Raw genomic sequence first — 23,405 nt, 5'->3', positions numbered from 1 at the left:
TCATTTTGCTCTCTTCATTTTGCATCAGTTTATGTAAATCTTCCCTGGTTTTTCTGAAACTATTCTGCTTATTTCTCATAGCACAATAATTTTCCATCCTAATTATATACTATAACATATTTGGCCATTCTATAATGTATGAGCATCCCCTTAATTTCCAGGTGCCAATTTTTAATGGCTGTGAGCAATTCTGACTGTGCTACTCACATATAAGATGAAAGTATTAAAATCACTTAGATCCCTTCTAACTCCAAATCCTGTGAATCTACCTTTTAAAACAACCTATTTCATTATTTTAGGTTCAGGGACCATGTCTTACCAAAATTGTTATCTTCCAATATTAAATTTTCACATAGTAGGTTCTTAATGTTTGTGGAATATGAATTATTGAATAACTCTGATTATTAATTCTGAAAACAGCTTTTCTCTTACTCTCTTCATGCATTGCTCCTATTTCTGCTTAGGGCCATCTAATAATACAATTGTATCTGACTCTTCATGACCCCACTGGGGGTTTTCTTGGCAAAGATATTAGAGTGGTTTCCTATTTCCTTCTCCAGCTCATTTTACATATGGGGAAACTGAAGCAAGCAAGATAAAGTGACCTGCCCAAGGTCACACAGCTAGTCAGTGTCTGCAGCTGAATTTGAAATCAGGTTTTCCTGACTTGCCCATAGGGGTAAAGTAGAACAAATCAAATCTCTATGACAAGACAAGTCTTCAGACTTTTGAAGACATTTGCAACGTTCCCCTCAGCCTTCTCTTCCCCAGGCAGAGCATGCTTAATGACTAATTAATTCAAAGTTTTTAAAACTGTGGGTTGCAACCCTACATGGAGGGTCTCCTAACTGAATGTGGGGGCTGTGAAATCATGATTCCTTATCAGTTAATGTTTGATTTGTATACTTATTATATATATGTAGATAGATAGATAGATAGATAGATAGATAGATGGATAGATAGCTGGAATTTCACTTGGGAGAAAAGGGATTGTGAGTGGAAAATATTTAAGAAGCCCTGACTTAAGTGATCTTGATATGACAGAGTTTCCAGAAATGCTTTCCTCATCACCCTCATTGTCATCCTGGGTGAGGTCTAGCTTTCATTGTTCTCCCTTACTGTGGTGCAAGGAATTGAACCCATGTGTTCTGAGGTTGACCCTCCTCTCTTTGTTTCAAAGCCGGCTTTCCATTTTTTCACTCATTAAAAGTAGGAAGACAGCATTCAGGGAGACAAGCACATACTGTTTTCCCATATTCTGTGGTTTGCTGATATAATCATATTTGGTCATATCTTCAGTGAGAATAACCACTGCCATTCCTTTTTTTTCTCCCCCCCCCCAATTTCCCAAAGGGGATAATAATGACCAGATGTGCTTAACTTGGCCACACCCTTCAAAGTCAGCTTCTCCTCATCGTTGTGGGTGTTAGTCTGTTCCATCTCATGCTTATGGGCAGCAAGCATTTATTAATTATCTACTACATGCAGAGCAAGAACCAATGAGGGGAAGTAGATATAGAAGGCCTCAGAGATAGGAAGGCCCAGGCTCCAGTCTGCCTCTGGCACATGTTGTCTGGGTGGTCCTGGGGAACTTCTCAGAGGCTTTGCAGGAATGCCTTGATATAGAGAGTTTCCTCACCCAGGAGCTTCTTCAGTGAAATCTTATCTAAATCTTTAAAAAATGTGCAAAGCACCAAATCAGAATTATAGGCAGCCAGGTGGCACAATGAATAGGTCACTGAACCCAGCAAGACTCGTCTTCATGACTTCAAATCCATCTTCAGATCTTTTCTAGCTGGACAAGTCATTAACTCGGTTTCCCTCAGTTTCCTTATCTATAAAATGAGCTGGAGAAGAAAATGGAAAATCATTCTAATATCTTTGCCAAGAAAACTCCAAATGGAATCATGGAGAGTTGGACATGCTGGGAATGACTCAAAAATAACAAGAGGAAATACAAGGATAAGTCAGTTATGAATGAACCTTGCTTGCATCCATAATGAACTTGCTGTATATAAAGCACTGGATTGGTGATGGGGGAGATACAAAATTTTCTTTCTTTTTCTTTTTCTTTTTTTTTTTTTAAGGGAGATACAGATTTTAAGTAAGACATGGGTAATGCCTTCATGTGGTTCATGGCTTAATGAAGAGAACAAGACACTAACAGTTAACTAGCACATGCTTGATCAGTGTATTAAAGGTCATTACTTAAAGGGACTGCAGGGAGGGCTCAGAAAAGGCAAATAATGACTTGTGTTGGCCACCAACCAGCTTGGAGGCCTCTGGCTTCCAGATGCCAGAGTCCACATAAATTTATGGTCCCCTCAGCAGCATCTGTGTTGGTGATGGGTTTCTTTGATTCTTCCAAGCCAGCTGTGAGCCTCTCCTTGAGTTTGTAGGGTTTAGCGCTTGTGGTTGGGAGAGGCAAGACCAAGTCTTCCTTCTTTCTCCCTCTTCATTCCTTTACTCTCTGTGACAGCCCAGCTGAGGTAGGGGGGGAGTGATATTCCAGGCAGTTTTCCTGACCACAAGGGTTTGCTCTTTTCTAATTCCTATGTGTTTGATTAGTGATCTTTGGAATACGCAGTATGTCCTTCTTTGGGACACAGCTTTCCTGCCTTCCCAGAATTCTGCATTCTGTGCTATGGTGGCATAATTTATTTACTGAAAACATTCTCTCCTAAAACCTCAATGAGTTGGCAATAAAGTTCTGTAGTGGAATGGCTTGTGTGTTTAAAATAAAATCACGGCATATACTTCATGTGGGGACCATGTGTCTAGAAGAATGGCTTTCTTATAAGGTTCACAAAGTCAGTCACAATTGCCGCTACTATCATTATCTAGCAGATAACTTCCCCCAAATTTCTGATAATACTTTGCTTCTCCTCTCTTCTTGTCATAGAGGGTTGAGTGTCTGGCTAGAGCAGGAAGAACTGAATTAAAATCTAGCCTCAGACACTCGCCAGCTGTGTAACCTTGGGCAAGTCATTTAATCCTGTTTGTCTTCATTTCCTCTCTGGTAAAATAAGGTAGAGAGGGGCAGCGAGATGGTGCAGTGGATAGAACACCAGCCCTGAAATCAGGAGGACCTGAGTGCAAATCCTGCCTCACACATTTACTACTTCCTAGCTGTGTGACCCTCAGCAGGTTACTTACCCCAATTGCCTTAGCAAAATAATAATAAAAGAAAGAAATAGCAAATCATTTCAGTATCTTTTCCAAGAAAACCTCAAAGGGGGTCAGACAGGACTGAAGATTTCTTAAGAACAGCAACCCTCTACCTCTCAGTACAAGGCTTTCTCCAATGAGCATCTATTAATTATTGCATCTACGTGTATAAGACACAGTTCTAGGCATTGATGATATAAAGACTAAACAAAAAAGTTACTTTCTTTGAGAAACTTACATACTATTTGGGAGAATATGCACTAAAACACATATATTTACATAGATGTGATTATTTGAGAGAGGCTGCCTTTTCTTATGGTAGGCATTTGAATTTAAATAGCAATGTGGCAGAATTAGCAATTCTGATAGAATTTCTTTCTTTTTGTGGCCACACAGCAGTTTATTTAAGCATTTAGCATTTGTGTGTTGTATGCATGAGGAGCAGCATGGTATGATGAATGATGGAACTAGAATCATAGACTTAGATTCAGATCCTGCCTCTGGCACATATTAACTGTGTGATCTGGGATAAATCATCTAATCTCTTAGTGCCCCGGGCAACTCTCTAAGATTATAAATATCAAAACCGTTTCAGATCTGTAGGATACAAAGAATTTTTATGCCAATTAATTAAAAGTCTGGACCAAAAAAAATTTTTTTAAAGTATATATTAACTTCCACATTAGATTGAACGCTATGTCTTAATTATCTTTGGACTTCTCCAGAGTAAGTCTTGAAATTGTAATTTTATCAGGGTGAACATTCTGTCTGATAATACAGATTATACCCACACTTTAAAGGGCAATGTACATGAACTGCTGTGGCCAATTCTCTGATGATGTTTCTCTGGGCTTAGTTAGGTCAATCTTCAGGCCTCAAATGTCAGAGACCCAGCAGAAGGCCAAGAGCTGGAGCCTTTTCAGCTTGGTAGAACTGTGAGAGTTTGTGCTTGATCGTTCCAGCGTGCATTTGGGAGTCTATGATTACCTCAAGACTATGGGCAGATACTGGACAAAGATTGCATTGTAGGCTACACAGAGTAGGAACTTAATAACGACTGTCATTCCATGAAAGGTTTTAATGTCTACAAAGTGTTTTTCTCACAGCAATCCTAAAAGATAGATTATTTAGGTATTAATAATTCCATTTTACAGAGGAAAAAACAGAAGTTAACTTGTGAAATGAATTGACTAAAGTTATATGATTAATAATTGTCCTAAGCTAAGATACTAATCCAAGGTCTGTTGACTTCAAGTCCAATACACTTTCATAAATATATATATATGTATATATATATACACACATATGTGCATATGTATACACATGTATACACATGTAGTACATGATGCATATACAAGGCATACACAGCACAAGTATAGTACATAATTGTGTGTATGCACACACATACACATGTACCTATATATGTATATATTTCATTTAATAAGTATTTCTTTCTTTCTTTCTCCCTTATCTCTTGTTGCTCCCTATCCCTCTTGAAGAGAAAACCAAAATTCTCATTATCAAATATACATAATCAATCAAAATGGCTTCTCTAATGGCCATGTCCAACAGTGTATGTCAATTTTGCATCTTGAATTCATCATCTCTCTGTCAATTGGTGGGCAGCATAGTTCATCATTGGTTCTCTGAAATCTTAGCTAGTTATTGTATTGATCAGCAAAGTCAAGTCAAAAAGTCAACAAGTCACTTATTAAATGCTTATTCTGTACAAAGTTGGTTTTGTCTACAATGTTGTGATTGTATAAACTGTGTATAAATTCTGCTTACTTCACTTTGCATTTGTTCATACAAATCTTATCAGGCTTCTCTGAAATCATCCCTTTCATCATTTACAATTCACGAATATTCTTCTCCCATAATTTGCATTCATCTTCCATAATTTGTTTAAAAATGTCTCATTTGATAAATACTTCCTTAGCTTCCATTTCTTTTCCGTTACAAAAGAGCTACAATAAATATTTTTGTATAAATGGGCCCTTTCTCTGATCTCTTTGGGAACATAGGCCTAGTGGAGGTATCACTAGGCCAAATGGTATGAACAGTCTAATAACTTTTTGGATATAATTACAAATTGCTTTCCAGAATGGTCCAATCAATCCATAACTCTATTATTACATTAGTATGCGTTAATATGCTTGTTTTCCCACAATCCCCCCAACATTTGTCATTTTCTTTTTATTTTCCAATCTGATGAGTGAAGTAGAACCTCAGAAAATGCTTGAATTTGCATTTGTGATTTTTTTTTGGTGATTCTCTTGGTGGTTTTTTCCCCCATATGACTGTTGAAAGCTTGGATTTCTTCCTTTGAAAACTATGTGTTTATATCCTTTGACCATGTATTAATTGGAGTCTAATACTCATTTCTGTTTCATATATGCAGATGACCATCTATATTGCATAAATTTTTAAATGATTTCTCCAGTCCCAATGAACCCAACTTTCTCTCTCTCTCTCTCTCTCTCTCTCTCTCTCTCTCTCTCTCTCTCTCTCTCTCTCTCTCATACACACACACACACACACACACACACACACACACACACACACACACAAATACATATTTACATAGTCAGGGGTGCATATTGTGGCCCTGAAATAGAGCAAAGCTAATTGGCCCTTGTGGGGATAGAACCCATGACCTTGGTCTCATTAGTCTGATGCATTAATCAGCTGACCTATGGGAGATGTGCTTTGAGATAATCCAAAAGAGTTTCTTGAACAGGGGAATCCTATTTATGCTACGAACTCTGGGCCAAGAAAAGCAAGCAAGGCTTGGTCATTATTCTAAAAGCTTCTCAGAGGTCTGGACCAAGTAAAAGTCAGCAAGATTTTGTGTCTGAGAGAAAGAGAATGAAGGATTTCTGCCCAAGATGAGTTTTTAATCTGGTTGGAAGAGTATAAGATAAACACTTACCATATAGGTAGTACATAAGATAAATATCACACGTCACCATTATAGCAACATTACACAACAGAGCAATAACTAGGAATTTAAGCTTCTGAGTCATTGCACCACATACTGTGCCTGGGATGGTTGCCATGTACTGTACCTTCACCTGGGGAAAGGGAGGTAACACTTTTTTGTTGTTGTTGTTATGGGGAAGGCTTATAATGGGATGAAGCCACTGGTTAGGAGGCTGCCCTCAGGGAGAAGAATCAGGTAACATCCTATTTTAGCCATTTATTCTTCCTAACATAACTTAAGTGTTAAGGTCAGTTGTTTCTTCATGGAATTCCCAACAAAGATGACTACAATAAAGATAGCCATACTTTGGGGTTGAAGCTGAGAGCAGAATTAAAAGTTAACCCCTCACCCCCAATTAACTCCCAAAGTATGTTGACAGAATAGGAAGAAGCCCAGAATTAGTGTCAGCTCCTTATATCCAGGCTAGTATTCTTAGGAAGATTGTTGATGTGGCTCTCAGGGGAAATGGTCTAGGGTCACTCTAGCTCCAAATTCACGAACCCCAGAGAGAGCAGCTCGAGAGACACTTCCTTGGTGAGCAGGGGCCTGAATTGTTTGGGTGTGGGTCATGGAGGGATAATCCCTGTCCTCTGCTCTCTTTCCTCCCTTGTTCAAAACCCTATGTCCCCAAATCTGCTTAAAAAATGTTAGTTCATCAGAGCTTGAAGGGATTTTAGAACATCACATTCATTTATGGAACACTTTCCTTAGCTTACAATTTCCCTGTAGATAGGTAGTGCAAATGAGGAAATTGGGGCTCAAAAGTAAAGTGACGTGTTTGGAACTATGTGACCAGTAAGTGTCGGAGTCAGGACTTGAACCTAGGGCTTTTCTGATTCTGAGGCTACTATCCTTTCTACTCCCCTATGCTGCATCTTACAGCAGGAAGAAAATCTTGGGACAAATTTGTCTGATTTTCTCATTTTACAGATAAGGAAATTGAGACCTAAATTGCCAATTCTTTGTTATATTATGTTAAAACACACACACACACACACACACACACACACACACACACACACACACACACGATTAAAAACCCAGCATGAGAGTTTTTTGTATCCCAAATTCTAGAATTGTGGTTTGGACTAACATCACCCAGCATTTTGCCTTTGCACCTAGCAAATGAATGAGGAGCTCATCTGAGGTCACATAGTGACTTGTAGACACAGCTCGGTACCAGATTCCAAATTTCTTGAGTCTGAGTCCCCCATTGCATTATATATATATATATATATATAGGAGAAAGTAAGAATTCTGGCCTAACTGGCAACTTGGGATCAATAACTAAATGAGAGTCTATGAGGACCTAACCTTGGGTGGGAATTTCACATAATAAGTATCAGAGCTGGGATTCAATCTCAGGTTATCTAATTCCATTGTTCTTTCCACTATATCCACATTGTTTGATGGTGTAGACTCAGCTTAAGCTACTTTGTTGTAGTGCTTCTGTTGTTTTTCAGTCATTTAGACCTTGTTGTGAACCTATTTGTGGTATTCTTGGCAAAAATACTGGAGTGTTTTTGCCATGTCCTTTTCTAGCATATTTTACAGCTGAAGATATTGAGGCAAATAGCTTAAGCGACTTGCCCAGGATCACATGGCTACGAAGTACCTGAGACCAGATTTGAACTCAAGAGGATGAGTCTTCCTGATTTCAAGCCCTATACTCTACTGCATCACCTCCCTGTCATGTACTCACGGCCACAATATTTCTGGCCTCAACTCACTCAAATCACTCAATCTTTCTGGCCTCAACTCCCCCATCTGTCAAATGGGGTTATAATACTTAAAGTATTTATATTAGAGGGTTGTTTAAATGAGATATGGATGACTAGTTCTCTACAAACTCTCAGGTACCATATCATTGTCAGTATGTAGAAAGGCAATTAAGAAATGTTTTTTTATTTAATTATATTTTCCATGCTTGCCATTCTCTAGGAGAGGCAGTGAATGAAATATCTCAGAGTATTATAAGATCATTTACATCCCCCATCCCTACCTTGGTCAAAAACAGTTTGGAGTATTGCTCAGGTATTGAATTTTTTTTTTGAGGGGAGGGCAAAGCAATTGGTGTTGACTTGCTCAGGGTCACACAGCTAGTAATATCAAGTGTCTGAAGTTGCATTTGAACTCTAGTTCTCCTGACTTCAGGACCTATTCATTACACTATCTATCTGCACCTCAGGTGTTGAATTTTAGGAGGGTTTTGACATATGCATTTGGAAGATGGTGACTAGATGATGAAGAACCCATGTAAAGAGTGTGGAAAAATATGATAATTGTCTTTAAAATTTTTAAAGGTTATCCTGTGATTTGTCTGTTAGTCCCAAAGGGCAGAACCAGGAGCAGTGAGGGGAAGCTTGAGAGGTATAGTAGATTTAGGCTTTATGTCAGGAAAGACTTATCAACAATTAGAGTTTCCCAGATGTGGAATGTGTTATATTGGGGGGAAGGGGTTTCCCTTTCCTTGGAAATCTGAAAAACAGAGGCTAGATTATCACTTTTCAATGTGCTAAATTATAATGGTGATTCTGTTCAACTATGGATTGGATAATTGGCTGCTCAGGCCCTTTCTGAGCCTAAAAATTCTGAAATCCAGTGGATAGGGAAAATTTCCCAAGTGATTTGTTCATGGATGGAGAGATATGTTGGGACATCTCTGGGAAATTCTTATTCAAGCAAGGGTTCAAATAATAACCTCTGAGTTCCCTTTAAGTTATAAGGTTGTATGTATCTGTCATTCTTACAATGAATGAAATTTGCTAAGCTATTAGTTGTCTATCATGCAGCCAGCTTGGTCCTTCTTCCTTTTTCTGTTCACTGATGACATAAGAGTTCAGGCCTTTTAGGTGAACCTCTTTTTAAACATAAGGAACCTATATGGGGGAGAAATTAAAAAAAAACACAAAACTAGGTCCTTTAAAAACACACACACACAACAAAATGGTGCCTAGTCTCCCTGGATGTCATTAACTTTAATGTCAGAATGGGAGGAAAGGTATCTGAAAGCCATTTAATATTGTCACTGAAAAGAAGTTAGATTATGCTCAATTTCTGACATTAATGTGCTACTTAAGATAATTTATCATATTGTGGTATTAAAAAAGACATCCTTTTCACTGGGGTGGCTGAGTCGAATCCTAATTTCCTCCCCCTTGCCCACAATCTCTGAGAACACCACTGTGTAGCTGCAAGCCTTTTTCATGTAAGATTTTTTTCCTTCTGGGGTACTATTCAGAGCACTCTTTGTAATATCCTAGCGTATAGAAGAACCACTTAAAGTGCTCATCTCTTCCAAAGATGCTGGCAGGCTCCCCCAATCCTCCCACCCCCCAATAAAAATAATAAAATCCTTTCCGTAGGAGACAATGGGAAAGAGGCACTTAGAGGAAAGCATGAACCAACAAATCGGTTCACAAGCTGGGCATCAGCAAAGACTACATTTTGTTGTCTGAGTGCACTGGCTGGTATGTTGTTTAATCATTAGCTCCTCTCTGTCTTTTCCCTCCTATTTTTCACAGGGCCCCAGCTAAGTACCAAGAAACCCATTGACTCCAGGATCGCCTAGGTTGATGGGACTTCTTGGTGCCTGGTTGAGCTTTGACTGTTTCCTTGATGACAAATAACAAATTGGTGTTTAATTCCTCCTCCCCCCTTCTGCCCCCATCCCACGTCACTGGTTTTCTGATGAGAGGAACATTTCTGAAAGCAACACAAATTGCCCACTAGCTCTCTGGGAAAAAAAAAAAAAAACGAAAAACAAAAAAGCCACCTTTTATTCTTTTCTTGAGATGCTCTCAAATCCAGAGAACATATTTGCCTGCCAAAGGCAGGCTAAAAAAACAGAAAAAAGAAATTGTCGAAAATTACCTGGAAGGATACATTTTCTTCTACTTTGCAGGACCATTTGAAAATGAAATAGTTTTGTTAGTGTCATCTGGGAATAAAGAATCGATTCGTGCCTAATAGAGGCCAGTTTCTAAAGAGTACAATATAAAAGTGTTTCTTTAAGGTTCTCCCTAGAGAGCCAGCTATTCAACTGCGTGCATAGCAATTTTGCATATAAATTTGCCATATGCTGAAAGGGGGAGTGTATGGAGGGCTTGTAAGAACTATCCACAGTAAACCAATTTTGCAAGGGTTATATATCTGTCACTTACAATTAAATCCATGAAAAATATTGGCTCTGAAATAAGACTTTGGTAATTTGATTTACGCTGTAGTTGAGAAATAAGAGATTCCACTGGAAAATGGACGGTGGCATTCTCCAGTGGAAAATGAAATCGGGTAATTTGATGGTAAGAAGTCTTAATTCAGAATGGTTTGTGACTAAATAAGCTTGCTTTACAAACCTGCCTGAACAGCCAGTTGTGGGCGTGTGTTGCACAAGATGAATTTCTCTGGGTATCTTTGGCTTTCGATACAGATTTCAGGGGTATCTGCAATGCCCCTGCCAACGTGCTCTCATGATCTTTATTGCTATGGGCTGAGTTCTTTATTCAGTCACAGGATATGAGGATTGACTATTGTGCTGTTACGGAAATGGAGAAGAATTTCTGGAATCAGCCGCGTGCCTGGTGTGGAATGAAGATAATCGTGTCTTCTCATGCTTTTAAAACATGCTAGATTAAAGCTTGTGAATAAATTCATTGATAGTCCTGGATACTTGGGAAATGCGTATGGAAATCGATGGAAATTTATTGAGTTCTCCTGGAGTGCACCAGCAGTGTATGTCTTACTTAATTTCAAAAATTTCTAAAGTAAGTCTAGACTGGGAGCTTTCTGAGGGATTGGGATCATAGATCTGGAAGCGACTTCATCTTATAAATGAGGGCATTGAAGCCCACAGTGTTTCAGGCACTTGCCTGAGTTCACACAGCTATCGAGGGGCAAAGTTTGGATTCAAATCCAGTTTCCTCACTCTAAATGCCTCACTAGGATGCCTTGAAGGAACCAGAAATGATTATTTCCCCCCCCCCTTCTCTTGACCTCAGTATACCTTAGCATAGCACTGGGCAGAAGGGAGAAGAAATGCTTGGAGACCTGAACTGACCTCTCCTCTTTTAAATTCTCGCTTAGTTATTTCATTTGGACTTTGACTTTGCCCTCATCCTCCCTTATATCCTGTGTTACATGTGTACATGTTGTATGCCTTCTGTGAGAGAGCAAAGTCTTAAAGAGCTGGGGAATTTAGGAAATTGATCATAAAGATGACAGTGGGATAATATAATAGTATTGGAAATCTTCATTTATTCAGATATCTTCTGAAATTCCCTCTGCCAAAAGCAGAGCATTGAATACATTCTTGACTTGCCTTAATGGTAATTTCATCTTTCAGATGGAGGAGGAAGCAATGAAGGAAACTACCCTTCTGGACCTTTATGAAGGCAGAATTGTTTATTGAATTAGAAATGATGAGAACTTTGTGGAAGATGGGCTATAAAGTGACTGTTTTGTTTACTTGTTCTTATTGTTGTTGCTAGTGTATCCCCTGCAGCTAGCACAGTTCCCAGTACAATTTTTGGAATAAATTATTATTTCACTGGAATAAGAAATTCCCTCTATTAAGGCAAGTCTACAATTTCTCTGCAGTGTTTACGTTGTTTCTTGGGGCACTAAGAATTAAGTAGCTTGTCCTCTCTGTTAGAGGAGGGGCTTACTACTGTTCCATCTTAACATTTGTGATAGAGAAGGAAAACTGGACATAAGTTGACAGATATCCTCTATTGGGGATTATGTCATTCTTTGCATTTGTATCTCCAGTGCTATCAGAATGCCTGGTACATGGCAGGTACTTATTAAATTGATTGAGTCGGCAAAATGATAGATAGGATTCTATGGCTTAAATCTATAGAGGAAGTCAGCCTCAGGAATGGGAAGCTCTCTAGGATTAAATTCTGAAGATGCAAAGAGAGTAGTATAAAGTAGGGCTTTAAAAACTTTTTTCACTTGTGATTCCTTTTTTTCCCCAAGAAATTTTTATATGACTGGATATACAGGTTTTTAAAAGGCATTAAATATTTACTACTAATAAGTCATCTTCTTGTGGTCTTTCTGCCCACATTTTAGTTATAAGATCTGTATATGGGATTGCAACCCATAGTTTAAGATGCTGAGGTTTAAAGAGACCAGAGTGGATATATAGAAAATCCATCAAGCAATTTAGATTTAGGGGGAAGAAGTATACAGAAGATGGAAACAAGAACAGATAACAGATAAATAAAAAAGCATGAAATGATCTTCTATGATTAGTGTTAGGCTTATCTAGATTGAGAAGTATAGTACTTTCTCTGGAATTACCCTTCATATTCCAATTCCTATTTGTGGCTCAGGTTCGTATTGCACAACTGATTATTACTTTTGTCAGGGTACTAGGAATAACTGTCAAACTTTTTTCATAAAAACTCATTTAAGAAACCAGTGAGGCTGGATAATAGGCTGAGGCCAGATTACATAAGACCTGAAATGTTAGGTTAAGGACTCTTGTATTTTGTCCTAGGTGTAATAGGTAGCCACTGATCAGGAGAGTGACAGGATCAGTTCAGTTTTTTTGGGTAATTATCTTGACTGCAATATGATTGGAGAGAGGAAAGACTGAAAGCAGTTAGGAGACTATTATAGTAGTCCATGTGAGAATTGAAATTGCCTGAAACAGCATGGTAGCTGGGAGAGTGGACAGAAGAGAACAAATTTGAGAAATGTGGTGGAGATAAAATCTTCAAGATTTTGCTACTGACTATATATAGAAAGTAAAAGAGAGATGGAAAAAAGTAAAAGGTGACTAAAGATTTCAAGGCTATGTATTACTGTACCAATAGCAGGAGGAAGGACTTGAGAAAAGGTATGTATTTGGAGGAGAAGGTGATGAGTTCTGTTTTGGATATGTTGAGTTTGAGAAGTTTGAGGAGGAACTTGAGAAAGGATGTTCACGTGAAGATCCTAATTGGAGATGCAGGACTATAGTTCAGGAGAAAAATTAGGGATAGATTAGGGATGTATACTTTTTTTTTCTCTTGCTGAGGCAATTGGGGTTAAGTGACTTGCCTAGGGTCACACAACAAGGAAGTGTTAAGTATCTGAGTTCACATTTGAACTCAGGTCCTCCTGATTTCAGGGCTGACACTATCCACTATATTATCTAACTGCTCCTAGGGATGTATACTTAAGGTTCATTTGTTTTGAGGTGGTAATAGAATCTATGAGATCCAGAGAGAGAATTATAGAGACTGGATCAAAGCATAGTATTTTTACCTTTGCTTGGTTTTTTTTTTTTTTTTCTTTTCTCATGTTTTTTCCCCTTTTGATCTGATTTTTCTTGTACAACCTGACAAATATGGAAATGTATTTAAAAGAATTTCATATATTTAATCTACATTAGATTGCTTGCTATCTTGTGGAGGAAAGAAGTAAAAGAAAGGAGGGAGAAAAATTTGGAACACAAAGTTTTACAAAAATGAATGTATTTGGAAAAATAAATACTATTGAAAAAATAGAACTATGAGAGCTGATGAAAAAGAGCATTATTTGAGAGAGAATAAAGATGAGCTTATGGCAGAGCCAAGTGGGATATACATGTTTTGAGACTGAAAAGAATAATGAAGAGAAGGAGAAATCAAAGAAGTAGAAAGAGAACTAGGAGAGCTCAGTGTCCTGGAAATTGAGGCAAGGAAAAGTATTCAGGTGGAGGGGACAAATGTTAGAAAGATCAGTTGACATCTTTTTTTGAATTTTAGATTAGTAACTGCTAGGATATATAGCAATGATAATAAAGTAGGAGGTCAGGAAGCAGATGACAATGAAAGAATAAGTAAATGAGTACGAGAAAGGGGTAGATAGTGAACTATTTCTAGAGATTTCTAGAGATTGACTTACATTTCAATCTAATTATGGTCCTTAGGTCAGATCTGGGGCCAGTGCATACCTTTGATGGAAGGATAGCTGAATTCAGGGATTGCTTTTTGTATATTTTCCCTTGTGGCTATGAAACCCAGCAAAGATGCCTGGCCTGGTATAGGGAACAAACCATAGCCTTTTAGCTCAGGAAGGGGTGTGCTGGAGCTAGCTCAACATAATCATTAAATTTTCAGTGTGAGCATTTACACCTGGGAAATCAGCAATCAGCAAATGGCTATAAATCAGGACGAGACTTATTCTTTTGTTGATTGTCTAGATTTTAAAAAGTGATGGAAAAATGTTGTTATTAATGCATGTTAAATCTAAAAATGTGTTGTGTTGTGTGTGTGTACATATATATATGTATACATACATATATATATAGATATATGTCTATCTATCTATCTATATCTATATCTATATCTATATCTATATCTATATCTATATCTATATCTATATCTATATCTATATCTATATATATGTAGGTAATCTGGTTGTTAAACATTTACCAGCATGTGGAGTGTATATGAGGGTAAGGAGTTTGTGAGTTTCAAACACAATTTCATCTAATTCTTTAGATTTTTCCTTTCCTCCCAGTGGATCTAGGACATTTTTTGTAAAATAAAACTAAGGAACACCATCAGATTCTTACTGAGGTCAACACCTCCCTCTCCCTTATGTCTTCTATACTATTTCCCAGGTATTTGCAAATTCTATCAGTGGAATAATAACAAACAGCCTCATATTTTGCCCTTAGGGCACCTTTCATCTGTAAATCTCAAAGAGCTGCTTGTGTGATTATGTTTTGCTATCTGTAGAGGTGGTGATTATATTGGGGCTTCAGAGCATACTCCATTTGTTTGTTTATTGATATCATTAGCTGTAGGGCCATGGGCCAACTGGGGATTTGGATCTTTGATCTTTATTTTTCATTTTAAAAAAATCCAGCAGTATTGATATATGCTGAGGTCTCCACAGAACTCTTACCACCACTGTATCAGTTTAGGATTGCCCTGACTCTGTCTCCATCCTCCATTCCTGTCCCTTTCTCTATGCCATTCAATCCCTCTTTTGTCATTCTATCAGTCTATTCTGGTGGAACTTCTCACTTCCTTTCTTAGAGCAAAGGGGAAAGGAAGACCTGGATTCATGTGAAAAAAGAGTTAGAGGTTCTTAGTGGTCTAGGAGTTTTTTGTGCCATGTTGCTGCTAATAAAATGAATATGATTTTAGTCTTCCTTAATAAAATCTAGTTTCCAGAGGGAGGGAAGTGATAGGACTGCTGTCTTTTTCCCTTATCAAGACTACATAAGGGGTTTTGAGTCTAGCTTTGGTTTGTTTGTTTTTCCAAATAATATATTTTTCCAAGTTACAGGTAAAAACATTTTTAAACCTTCAATTAAAAAAAAGAATTCTCCCTCCCTCTTTTCCCCCGTCCTGAAATGATAAGCAGTTATATAGGTTATAGGTTATACATGTGAATCTAGTCTGCTTACCACATTTTAGGAGAGACATAGATAAGTTGAGAGACAATGTTGCACAGTGGATAGAGTAAAAACCTTAGAATTAGGAGAACCTAGGTGAACAAAGAAAAACAATTAAGCAAAAACAACCAATGCAGTGATGCATCTGATGGCATACTCAGCGTTTTGCTTTTGTCATCATTCCTTACACTTGCCAAGAGAAGGATTATGTTCCATTATTGATTCTCTAGTACCATTATCCTTTTTTTTTCTTTTCAGTTACTCACTGATCATTTCATTTGCATTTCTGAAGTCATTATGAATATTGTTGGCCACACAAATTTTCCCATTGTTTTTATTATATTCCCATTGATTTTCTTATATTAGTCAAAAATATTTCATTACATTCAAAGCCCATTTTCTTTTCTTTTCTTTCTTTTTTTATTCATTCCTTGATTGATTGGCATATATTCTGTTTGTAGTTCTTTGTTATCACCCAGAATTTTTTTTTTATATTGGACTTTTATATTTCTACAGGTTCTACTCATTGCTTCAAGTTCTGGCCTCTAGGGTCAAACAGAATATGTTGAATCCTTCTTCCACTTAAAAATAATAATAGTCAGGTTCCCTTTTCACTGAACTAAACAACCCTCAGTTCTCTTGTTGTGAAGATCAAATAGTGTTTGGTACATAATGCTTACTCCCTTCCACTCCTTATGATTTGAATTCCAGTCTTCAATATGCTGGCTGTACTCTCTGGAACACCATCTAGCTTATCCCAACCTCTCATGCTTCCTAACATTTCTACCCTTTCCCCAGTTCTATCATTTCTTCAAGCCCCAACTTATAATTTCAACCTTCTTCCTGTACCATCTCAGCCCATAGAAACTTCTACTTCTGAACTCAGACCTGCTTTAGTTACTGTAGAGTTACTATATAGAGAGTAACTAACCCAAGATTAATACAACCTGAATCTTGGCAGCAGAAACAAGAATCCATATCACCATAGAATGAGAGAACCTTAGAACTGCGAGAGCTATCAGAGAGTATCATGGAGCCTAATTCTTCTCCCCTGCTCTTTGTGCACAGTCTGCTTGCAAGATGCACTAAGTTGGGCTGATGCTTCACAGATAAGTGAGCTAAGGTATAGAAAGCTGGACTTTAAAATCAGGAAGATCTGAATTCAAATCTCGTCTCAGATACTTAATAGCTGTATAATTCGACAAATCATTTCATTTTTTCTCTCAGTTTTCTTATATGTTAACTGAGGGGATTGGACTCAAGGACCTCTCATGTTCCTTTCAGCTTAATATCTATGATCTATGATGTCTCTGGCTTGATTCTCTCAACGTCTTCCTTTGTAAAGTGAAGATTTTCTTCAACTTCTTCACAAAGCTGATTAGGAATATTAAATAAAAGAATAGTGGAAAAATTACTCCAGGGCTCCTGATTCTTGGGTTGTTTATATCCTGATCAGAACTGATTACTGAGTTTATCAGTGTCTGTGGGATGCATGTGCTATTGTGGAATGCCTACTTTATGCTATTCTATTCTGAATTATTCATACATCCAGTGAAATGGACTACCATGAAATTCCTCTCCTTAGATATCTTTAAGCAGAGACTAGATGACAACTTTATATATGTGTTATAGTGGAGATGCCCTTTGGCTGTGGATTGGCTGTTGAGGGGCCATGCAATTCTTGAAACCTGTGGCTTATCCATATATTTTGTCAACATGTGAGAGGCAATGGATGGTTAGCTAGGTGGTAGTAGATAGAGTTCTAAACCTGGAATTAAGAAGACTCATCTTCCTGAATTCAAATCTGGTCTTATACTTACAAGTTGTGTGACCCTGGCCATGTTACTTAATCCTATTTGCCTCAATTTCCTCATCTGTAAAATGAACTGGAGAAGGAAGTGACAAGCCACTCGTATCTCTGCCAAAAAAGCCTTAAATGGGGTCATGAAGAGTTGGAGATATAATGTGGTCCAGTAGAAAGAGCACTAGACTTGGAGTTAGAAGGTCCAGCTCCAACAGTAATTGTGACCTTAGGTGCACAAATGCTAAGTGAGGTTTATGCCAGAATACTTCCTTCCTGAGGATTTGGGGATTTAGGGGGATGGAATCAGGGAAGATTTCACATAGGAGTTGACCGGGTTGGATTTTAAAGAATGAGTAATTATTCAATAGAGGGTGAGTGAGGGTGATGAAGGAAATGCCGGAAATGTTCTTGTTCATCCTTTGTTTTTGAAGAAACCAATTGGATTTAATTGTGAATTGGAATTAAGGGAATCAGTTTTGGTAAGTTGTCAGACTCATTTTCCCTTCCTGGGTCATTGAAGTTCAGTGGCAGGACAAAAGTCAAGAAGACTGGTGGTCTTCTTGTGTTGACATGGGATACAGTAATGCATCTTTGATGTATGACCAAGGCCTGAGCACTCCACAGCATCTTCTTCAGTTGCCTTTATGGCCAATGGATGCAATTGTTCTCATCTTTCCATTCTGCCAGGAACAGCCTTCACATGCTAGGGGGTAGAACGCCCCTAACCCACTGACAGGTTTGAGGATTGTAGGTTATCTAGTTTAGCCTGTCTGCCTTGATGGTGTGGTTTCTATACATGCTACAGCTTCTTGGAGCCAAGATGAGAGTTGGTGAAGGTGGACACCAAAGGTGGATGAATAATTCAGAAGAGGGCTCAAGCAAGCCCTTTCACCAGAGCCACTCCTCCCTGAACACCCCATACACTCCAAATTTAGGATAATCTAAAGGAAAGGCAAAGACAGCAGAATAAAAAATAAAAGAATTTTTGTGGGGATAGAGAACAATGTATTGAGTGAATGGAGGAGGTGGGGAAAAGGATAATGACGCCAGATTTTGGAAGGCCCTGTGAATGTGACTTAGAGAAATTTGACTTGTACTCGGGAGGGAGCAAATAAGAATTTTTGAGTGAAGGAAAGAAAGAGAAAAAATTTACTGTCAGGGGCATGAAGGACAGATTGGAAGAAAAGACAGGGGAGATAGGAAGGTCTGTAAGGAGGCTGCTTAAATAATGTAGGTAACTAAAGTAATGAGACAGTTGTCAGGATGAAGATGAAAGATTGGAGGAGAGATTCTAAAGAGGTAGAGTAGACATGAATTGTTGTGTTTGGATATGAAAGGACAAGAAGATCATAGGATCATAGATTTAGAGTTGAAGGGATCTTAGAAGTAGAGGTCATTTAATCCGACTTCCTCATTTCACAGTTGAAACTAAGACCTAGAAAAGTGTAAAATGACTTATTCAAGATCACATAAGACAAGTGACAGTCATAATTTGAACCCAGATCCTTCTATTCCAAATCCACAGTCACCACCAGACTCAAATATTCTCCAAGCTTTTGAACAAGGTCAGAAATATTTGTCCCCCAAGAAGCACATCTCCAATTTTACAACAAAATTGATATGAAGATATGGCTTGATACACAGAAATTTACTTTCTAGGTAGCCTCATCCAGCAACTCTCCCCACCCATGCATTTATTCTGTTGTTAAGAGAGGCTCTGGGTGTCTGTGCCAGCCCTGGCCTAAGCAGCAGATGGCCTTAGGGCTCTGGGGGTCTTGTTAAGCCTTCTGGAGAGCATTCAGGCTGGCTGATGATTTGAATGAATCCTCTTTCTTCCCGGGCACAAAGAGCTGTACCCAGAGATAACCTCTTAGTTGTACATCCTAATGATCCAGCGCAGAGAGAGCGTGCCTGACAGCCCAATCTATAGAAGCCTGAATGAGACAGCTTCCTCCCTTCCTGCCTCTGCTTTGGAGTGGCAGGATGGGGAGGAGGCGGGGTCCCTGTTGTAAGGTCACTGTCTCTAGCTTTAGAATTCAGTCTCTTTCTGTTTCTCCTTCCTTCCTTCAGGCACTGCCTGCGGCCAATGAGGGGGAGGAAGCTGCCTTTTTGACTCTCGGAGAAAGCTAGTCTTTACTCTCACTAAAATCCTTTAAAAGCCGGGGTGCAACCACACCCTCTCCTCCCCCTCTTCCCCAACAGATACAGCCTCATTGTAATTTCACTGGAATGGTCGGGGGGGGGGGGGAGGCAGCTGTCACAAATCATTGGGGCCACAGGATCATAGGAAAGGATATTAGAGATATTGTGATCCAACCCAATCATTTCACAGAGGAGGAACATGGGAAGAATTGTCCAAAGTCACACACACCACACAAGGGGTAGGGCTGGTTCTCAAGTCCCAAATCTTGAGACTTTGAATTGCTGGTTTTCTTCCTACTATCCAAGCATTCTGGCTGGCTGCTCCAATGCAGTGTATCCCCTGGAATGCCCTTCTGTCATTTCCTTTTCTTTTTTCCTTTTTTTTTCCTGCTCGTGATCACTCGTCTCCTCCTGCCATGTTCCTACTCTTCCTTGAAGCCTACCTCCATGTTGGCTTCTCTTTGGAGTCTACACTGATCCTTGATGGTTCCAACTCTTCCCTTCAGTCAATAAGTCAGTCACAAACAATCTGTTAAATATCCACTATGTGCCAGGCACTGTACTAAGCACTGGAGATAAAAAGAAAGGCAAAAAGACCTGCCCTCAAAGAGTTTACAATCTAGTGAGGAAGAAAGAATTTACATAGCACTCAGTCCTCCACTGCACTTAAAATGAATTATTTTATGTTATAATTACCTCTGTGTTTTATTCCATATTAGATTATAAGCTTCATAGAGACAGGACTGTCATCTGGACTTTGTATACTGCTTCTTTTCCCTGACATTATTATCAATAGCCTGCTGGTTGGCTTTCTTATCACATCTCTCCCCATTCTAACCCATTTCTCATTTAATTGTCAAAATGATCTCTAAATTCTAACCAAGCCATTCCCCTTCTCCATAAACTTCATTAGTTTCTTATCACCTATGGATCAAATGAAAAATCCTATGCTTGGTGCTCATAATCTCCCTCCCCACCAATATCCTTATAACTTATACCTATCTCCTCAAGTACTCTTTGACTCAGCCTGTTCTTCAAACAAGATTTTAAAAATGGTATTTATATTGTATGCATAACATGCCAGACTTGGTGCTAAGTACTTTACAAAGTTATTTCATTTTATTCTCACAACAGTCATGGGAAGTGGTTAGTTTTATTATTTCCATTTTACAGATGAATAAACTGAAGCAATCAGAGGTTAAATGACTTCCTCAAGATCATACAGCTCCTAAGTATCTGAAACTGGATTTGAATTTAGATCTTCTCCAGGCTCAGTATTAACATTTTTTTTTCTGTTTAATCTTTTAAAATTTTTGAAGCTTTTTATATTCAAAACATATACATAGATAGTTTTCAATATTCACCTAAATCCCATGTTCCATTTTTTTCCCTTCCTTTTCCCCTATCCCCTTCCTTTTATGGCAAATAATCCAATATATATTAGACATGTGCAATTCTTCCATAAACATTTCCACAATTATCATGCACAAGAAAAATCAGATCAAAAAAAGAAAACAAAACACAAGCAAACAACAACGAAAAAGTGAAAATGCTATTTTGTGATCCATACTCAGTCCCCAAAATCCTTCCTTTGGATGCAGATGGCTCTCCATCACAAGACCATTGAAATTGGCCTGCATCACCTCACTGTTGAAAAGAGCCATGTCCATCAGAATTGATCATTGTGTAATTTTGTTGTTGCTATGCACAATGTTCTCTTGGTTCTATTCTCAGTAGTAATATTTAATGGGTATTTAATAAATGTTTCTTGACTGACTGGTTTTGTTTGGCAGCAAGTCCCATGATTACACTGGGGCTACACTAGCAACTTTACAAGGAAACAGACTGAGCAATAGCCCCCTTTCCTCCTCCTTAGAATCATTTCTCCTTGTGTCTCCAGAATTTCATTCTTGAGAACTTCCTATTCATGCTGGGCTGTCTTCCCCTACAAAATCTGAGATTATTGCATTTTAGATAGCTTTTGTATGAACACTGTGAAATATGTTCTCTTTGAGATTAGAGTGCTTGTTAAACCAAGACTGGATCTTCTCTCTTTCTCTATTATGAACTCCAGGAAGAGATGGTACTTTGTTAACAAGGTTCCCATAATTTCTTTTATGTTAAAGGTAAAGCTTGATGCGTCTCAGTTTCTTCATCTATGAAAGGGAGATAAGAACACATACTCCTTGGTCCACAGAATTATTGTTGAGAAAACCTATTTTTAAAAAATACTACTTTATTTTTTCAAATATATGCAAAGATAAAACCTTGTGTTCTGAACTCTTCTCCCCCTCCCCCAAGACAGCAAGCAATCCAATAGATATGTGCAATTCTTCTAAATATATTTCCATAATTCATCATGGTGCGCAAGAAAAATCAGATCAAAAGGGGAAAAAACATGAGAAAGGAAAAACACCAAGCAAACAACAACAACAACAAAAGTGAAAATCCTATGCTTTGATCTACATTCAGTCTCCTTAGTTCTCTCTCTGAATACAAATGGCACTTTTCCATCATAAGTCTATTGGAATTATCTTGAATCACCTCATTAGAAAACCTTTTATAAATGTTTAAGCACTAGAGAAATAATGAGCTCTTGGTAGATTGCTACTGCTGCTGCTACTATTACTACTACTTATTATTATTATGACTTACCCTTAAGTATACTTTAAGGTCTTCCTTCCTTCCTTCCTCCTTCCCTTCCCTTCCCTTCCTTTCCTTCCCTTCCCCTCCCTTCCCTTCCCCCTTCCCCCTTCTCCCTTCCCAGATTGCTACTGCTGCTGCTACTATTACTACTACTTACTATTATTATGAGTTACCCTTAGGTATACTTTAGGGTTTTCTTCCTTTCTTCCCTTCTTCCCTTTTTCCCTTCTTCCCTTCTTTCCTCCTTTCCTTCTTTCTTCCTTCCCTTCCCTTCTTCCTTCCCTTCCCTTCCCCTTCACTTCCCTTCTTTCTTCCCTTCCCTTCCCCTTCCCTTCCCTTTTTTCTTCCCTTCCCTTTTTTCTTCCCCTCCCTTTTTTCTTCCCTTCCCTTCCCCTTCCCTTCCCTTCCCCTTCCCTTCCCTTCTTTCTTCCCTTCCCTTCCCTTCCCTTTTTTTCCCCCACCTGAGGCAGTTGGGATTAAATGACTTGCCCTGGGTCACATAGCTAGGAAGTGTTAAGTGTCTGAGATCAGATTTGAATTCCTGACTTCAGGACTGGTGCTCTATCCATTGTACCACCTAGCTGCCCCACTTTAAGATTTGAAAAACAATTTACATAATTTCATTTGATATCAGAGATATTAATTTACAGAAGAAGAAACTAAAGAGTTATAGAATTTAAGGGACATGCCACTGTTAATCTCCCTGGATCCTTTTACTACATAAACTGTCTTTAAAAAAAAAAATACATAAAGTCCTTTCAATATCTGGAATGTTATCAAAGGTTTCAAGCTTTCCTACGCTTGTCTCCTTGTTTGCTTCTTGCTGTATTTGACATTCAGGGTGAGGATCGTGGATGAGTTGGTCCGATGAGCAGAGCAGTGTCATTGCCCAGGAGTGTAATGGTCCCAGCTAAAGGTTTGGTCAGAGAACCATGTCCCGCTTCTCTCCCTCCCAGGTGAAGGTGATGGTGCGGATCTGCACGTCTCCAGGTGCCCCTCATTCGTCCGAGCCCATGTCCTTCCTGAAGGTGGATTCCCGGAAGAAACAGGTGACGCTGTACGACCCAGCAGCCAGTTCCCCTGCCAATGGGGGCTCTCGGAGAACTGCAGGTGCAGTCCCGAAGATGTTTGCTTTTGATGCTGTCTTCCCACAGGATGCTGCTCAGGTGAGTGAGGGAAAGAAGGGCCAGGCTGGGACCTCTGGAACTTGGCTTTTGAAGAAGTTCCTAATGTTTGTAATATTTTTTTTCTGGGATTAGAAGAGGTGGTGAGAGGAATATTTT

At 38.7% G+C, this 23,405-nt stretch overlaps 1 protein-coding gene and 1 long non-coding RNA gene across 4 annotated transcripts in view; one reads left to right on the top strand and one right to left on the bottom strand.

Annotated features, from left to right (window-relative positions):
• Window positions 1–23,405, top strand: part of KIF26A (kinesin family member 26A) — a 170,619-nt gene that overhangs the window by 123,672 nt on the left and 23,542 nt on the right. For all 3 annotated transcript variants that reach the window (XM_074291055.1, XM_074291054.1, XM_074291056.1), the window contains exon 6: window positions 23,079–23,288. In XM_074291055.1, the coding sequence (XP_074147156.1) occupies window positions 23,079–23,288 (210 nt within the window). The remainder of the gene's footprint in view (window positions 1–23,078; window positions 23,289–23,405) is intronic.
• Window positions 3,822–23,405, bottom strand: part of LOC141556629 (uncharacterized) — a 32,542-nt gene continuing 12,958 nt past the window's right edge. Inside the window, exons 3-5 of the long non-coding RNA XR_012486585.1 lie at window positions 15,543–15,622; window positions 4,071–4,279; window positions 3,822–4,019 (exon numbers count right to left, since the gene is read on the bottom strand). This is a non-coding gene — a long non-coding RNA (uncharacterized LOC141556629). The remainder of the gene's footprint in view (window positions 4,020–4,070; window positions 4,280–15,542; window positions 15,623–23,405) is intronic.

This window comes from Sminthopsis crassicaudata, chromosome 2, assembly GCF_048593235.1.
Source record: "Sminthopsis crassicaudata isolate SCR6 chromosome 2, ASM4859323v1, whole genome shotgun sequence".
Classification (NCBI taxonomy): domain Eukaryota; kingdom Metazoa; phylum Chordata; class Mammalia; order Dasyuromorphia; family Dasyuridae; genus Sminthopsis; species Sminthopsis crassicaudata.
The sequence above is the reverse complement of the archived record's forward strand: the minus strand, read 5'-3'. Positions and strand labels throughout refer to the sequence as shown.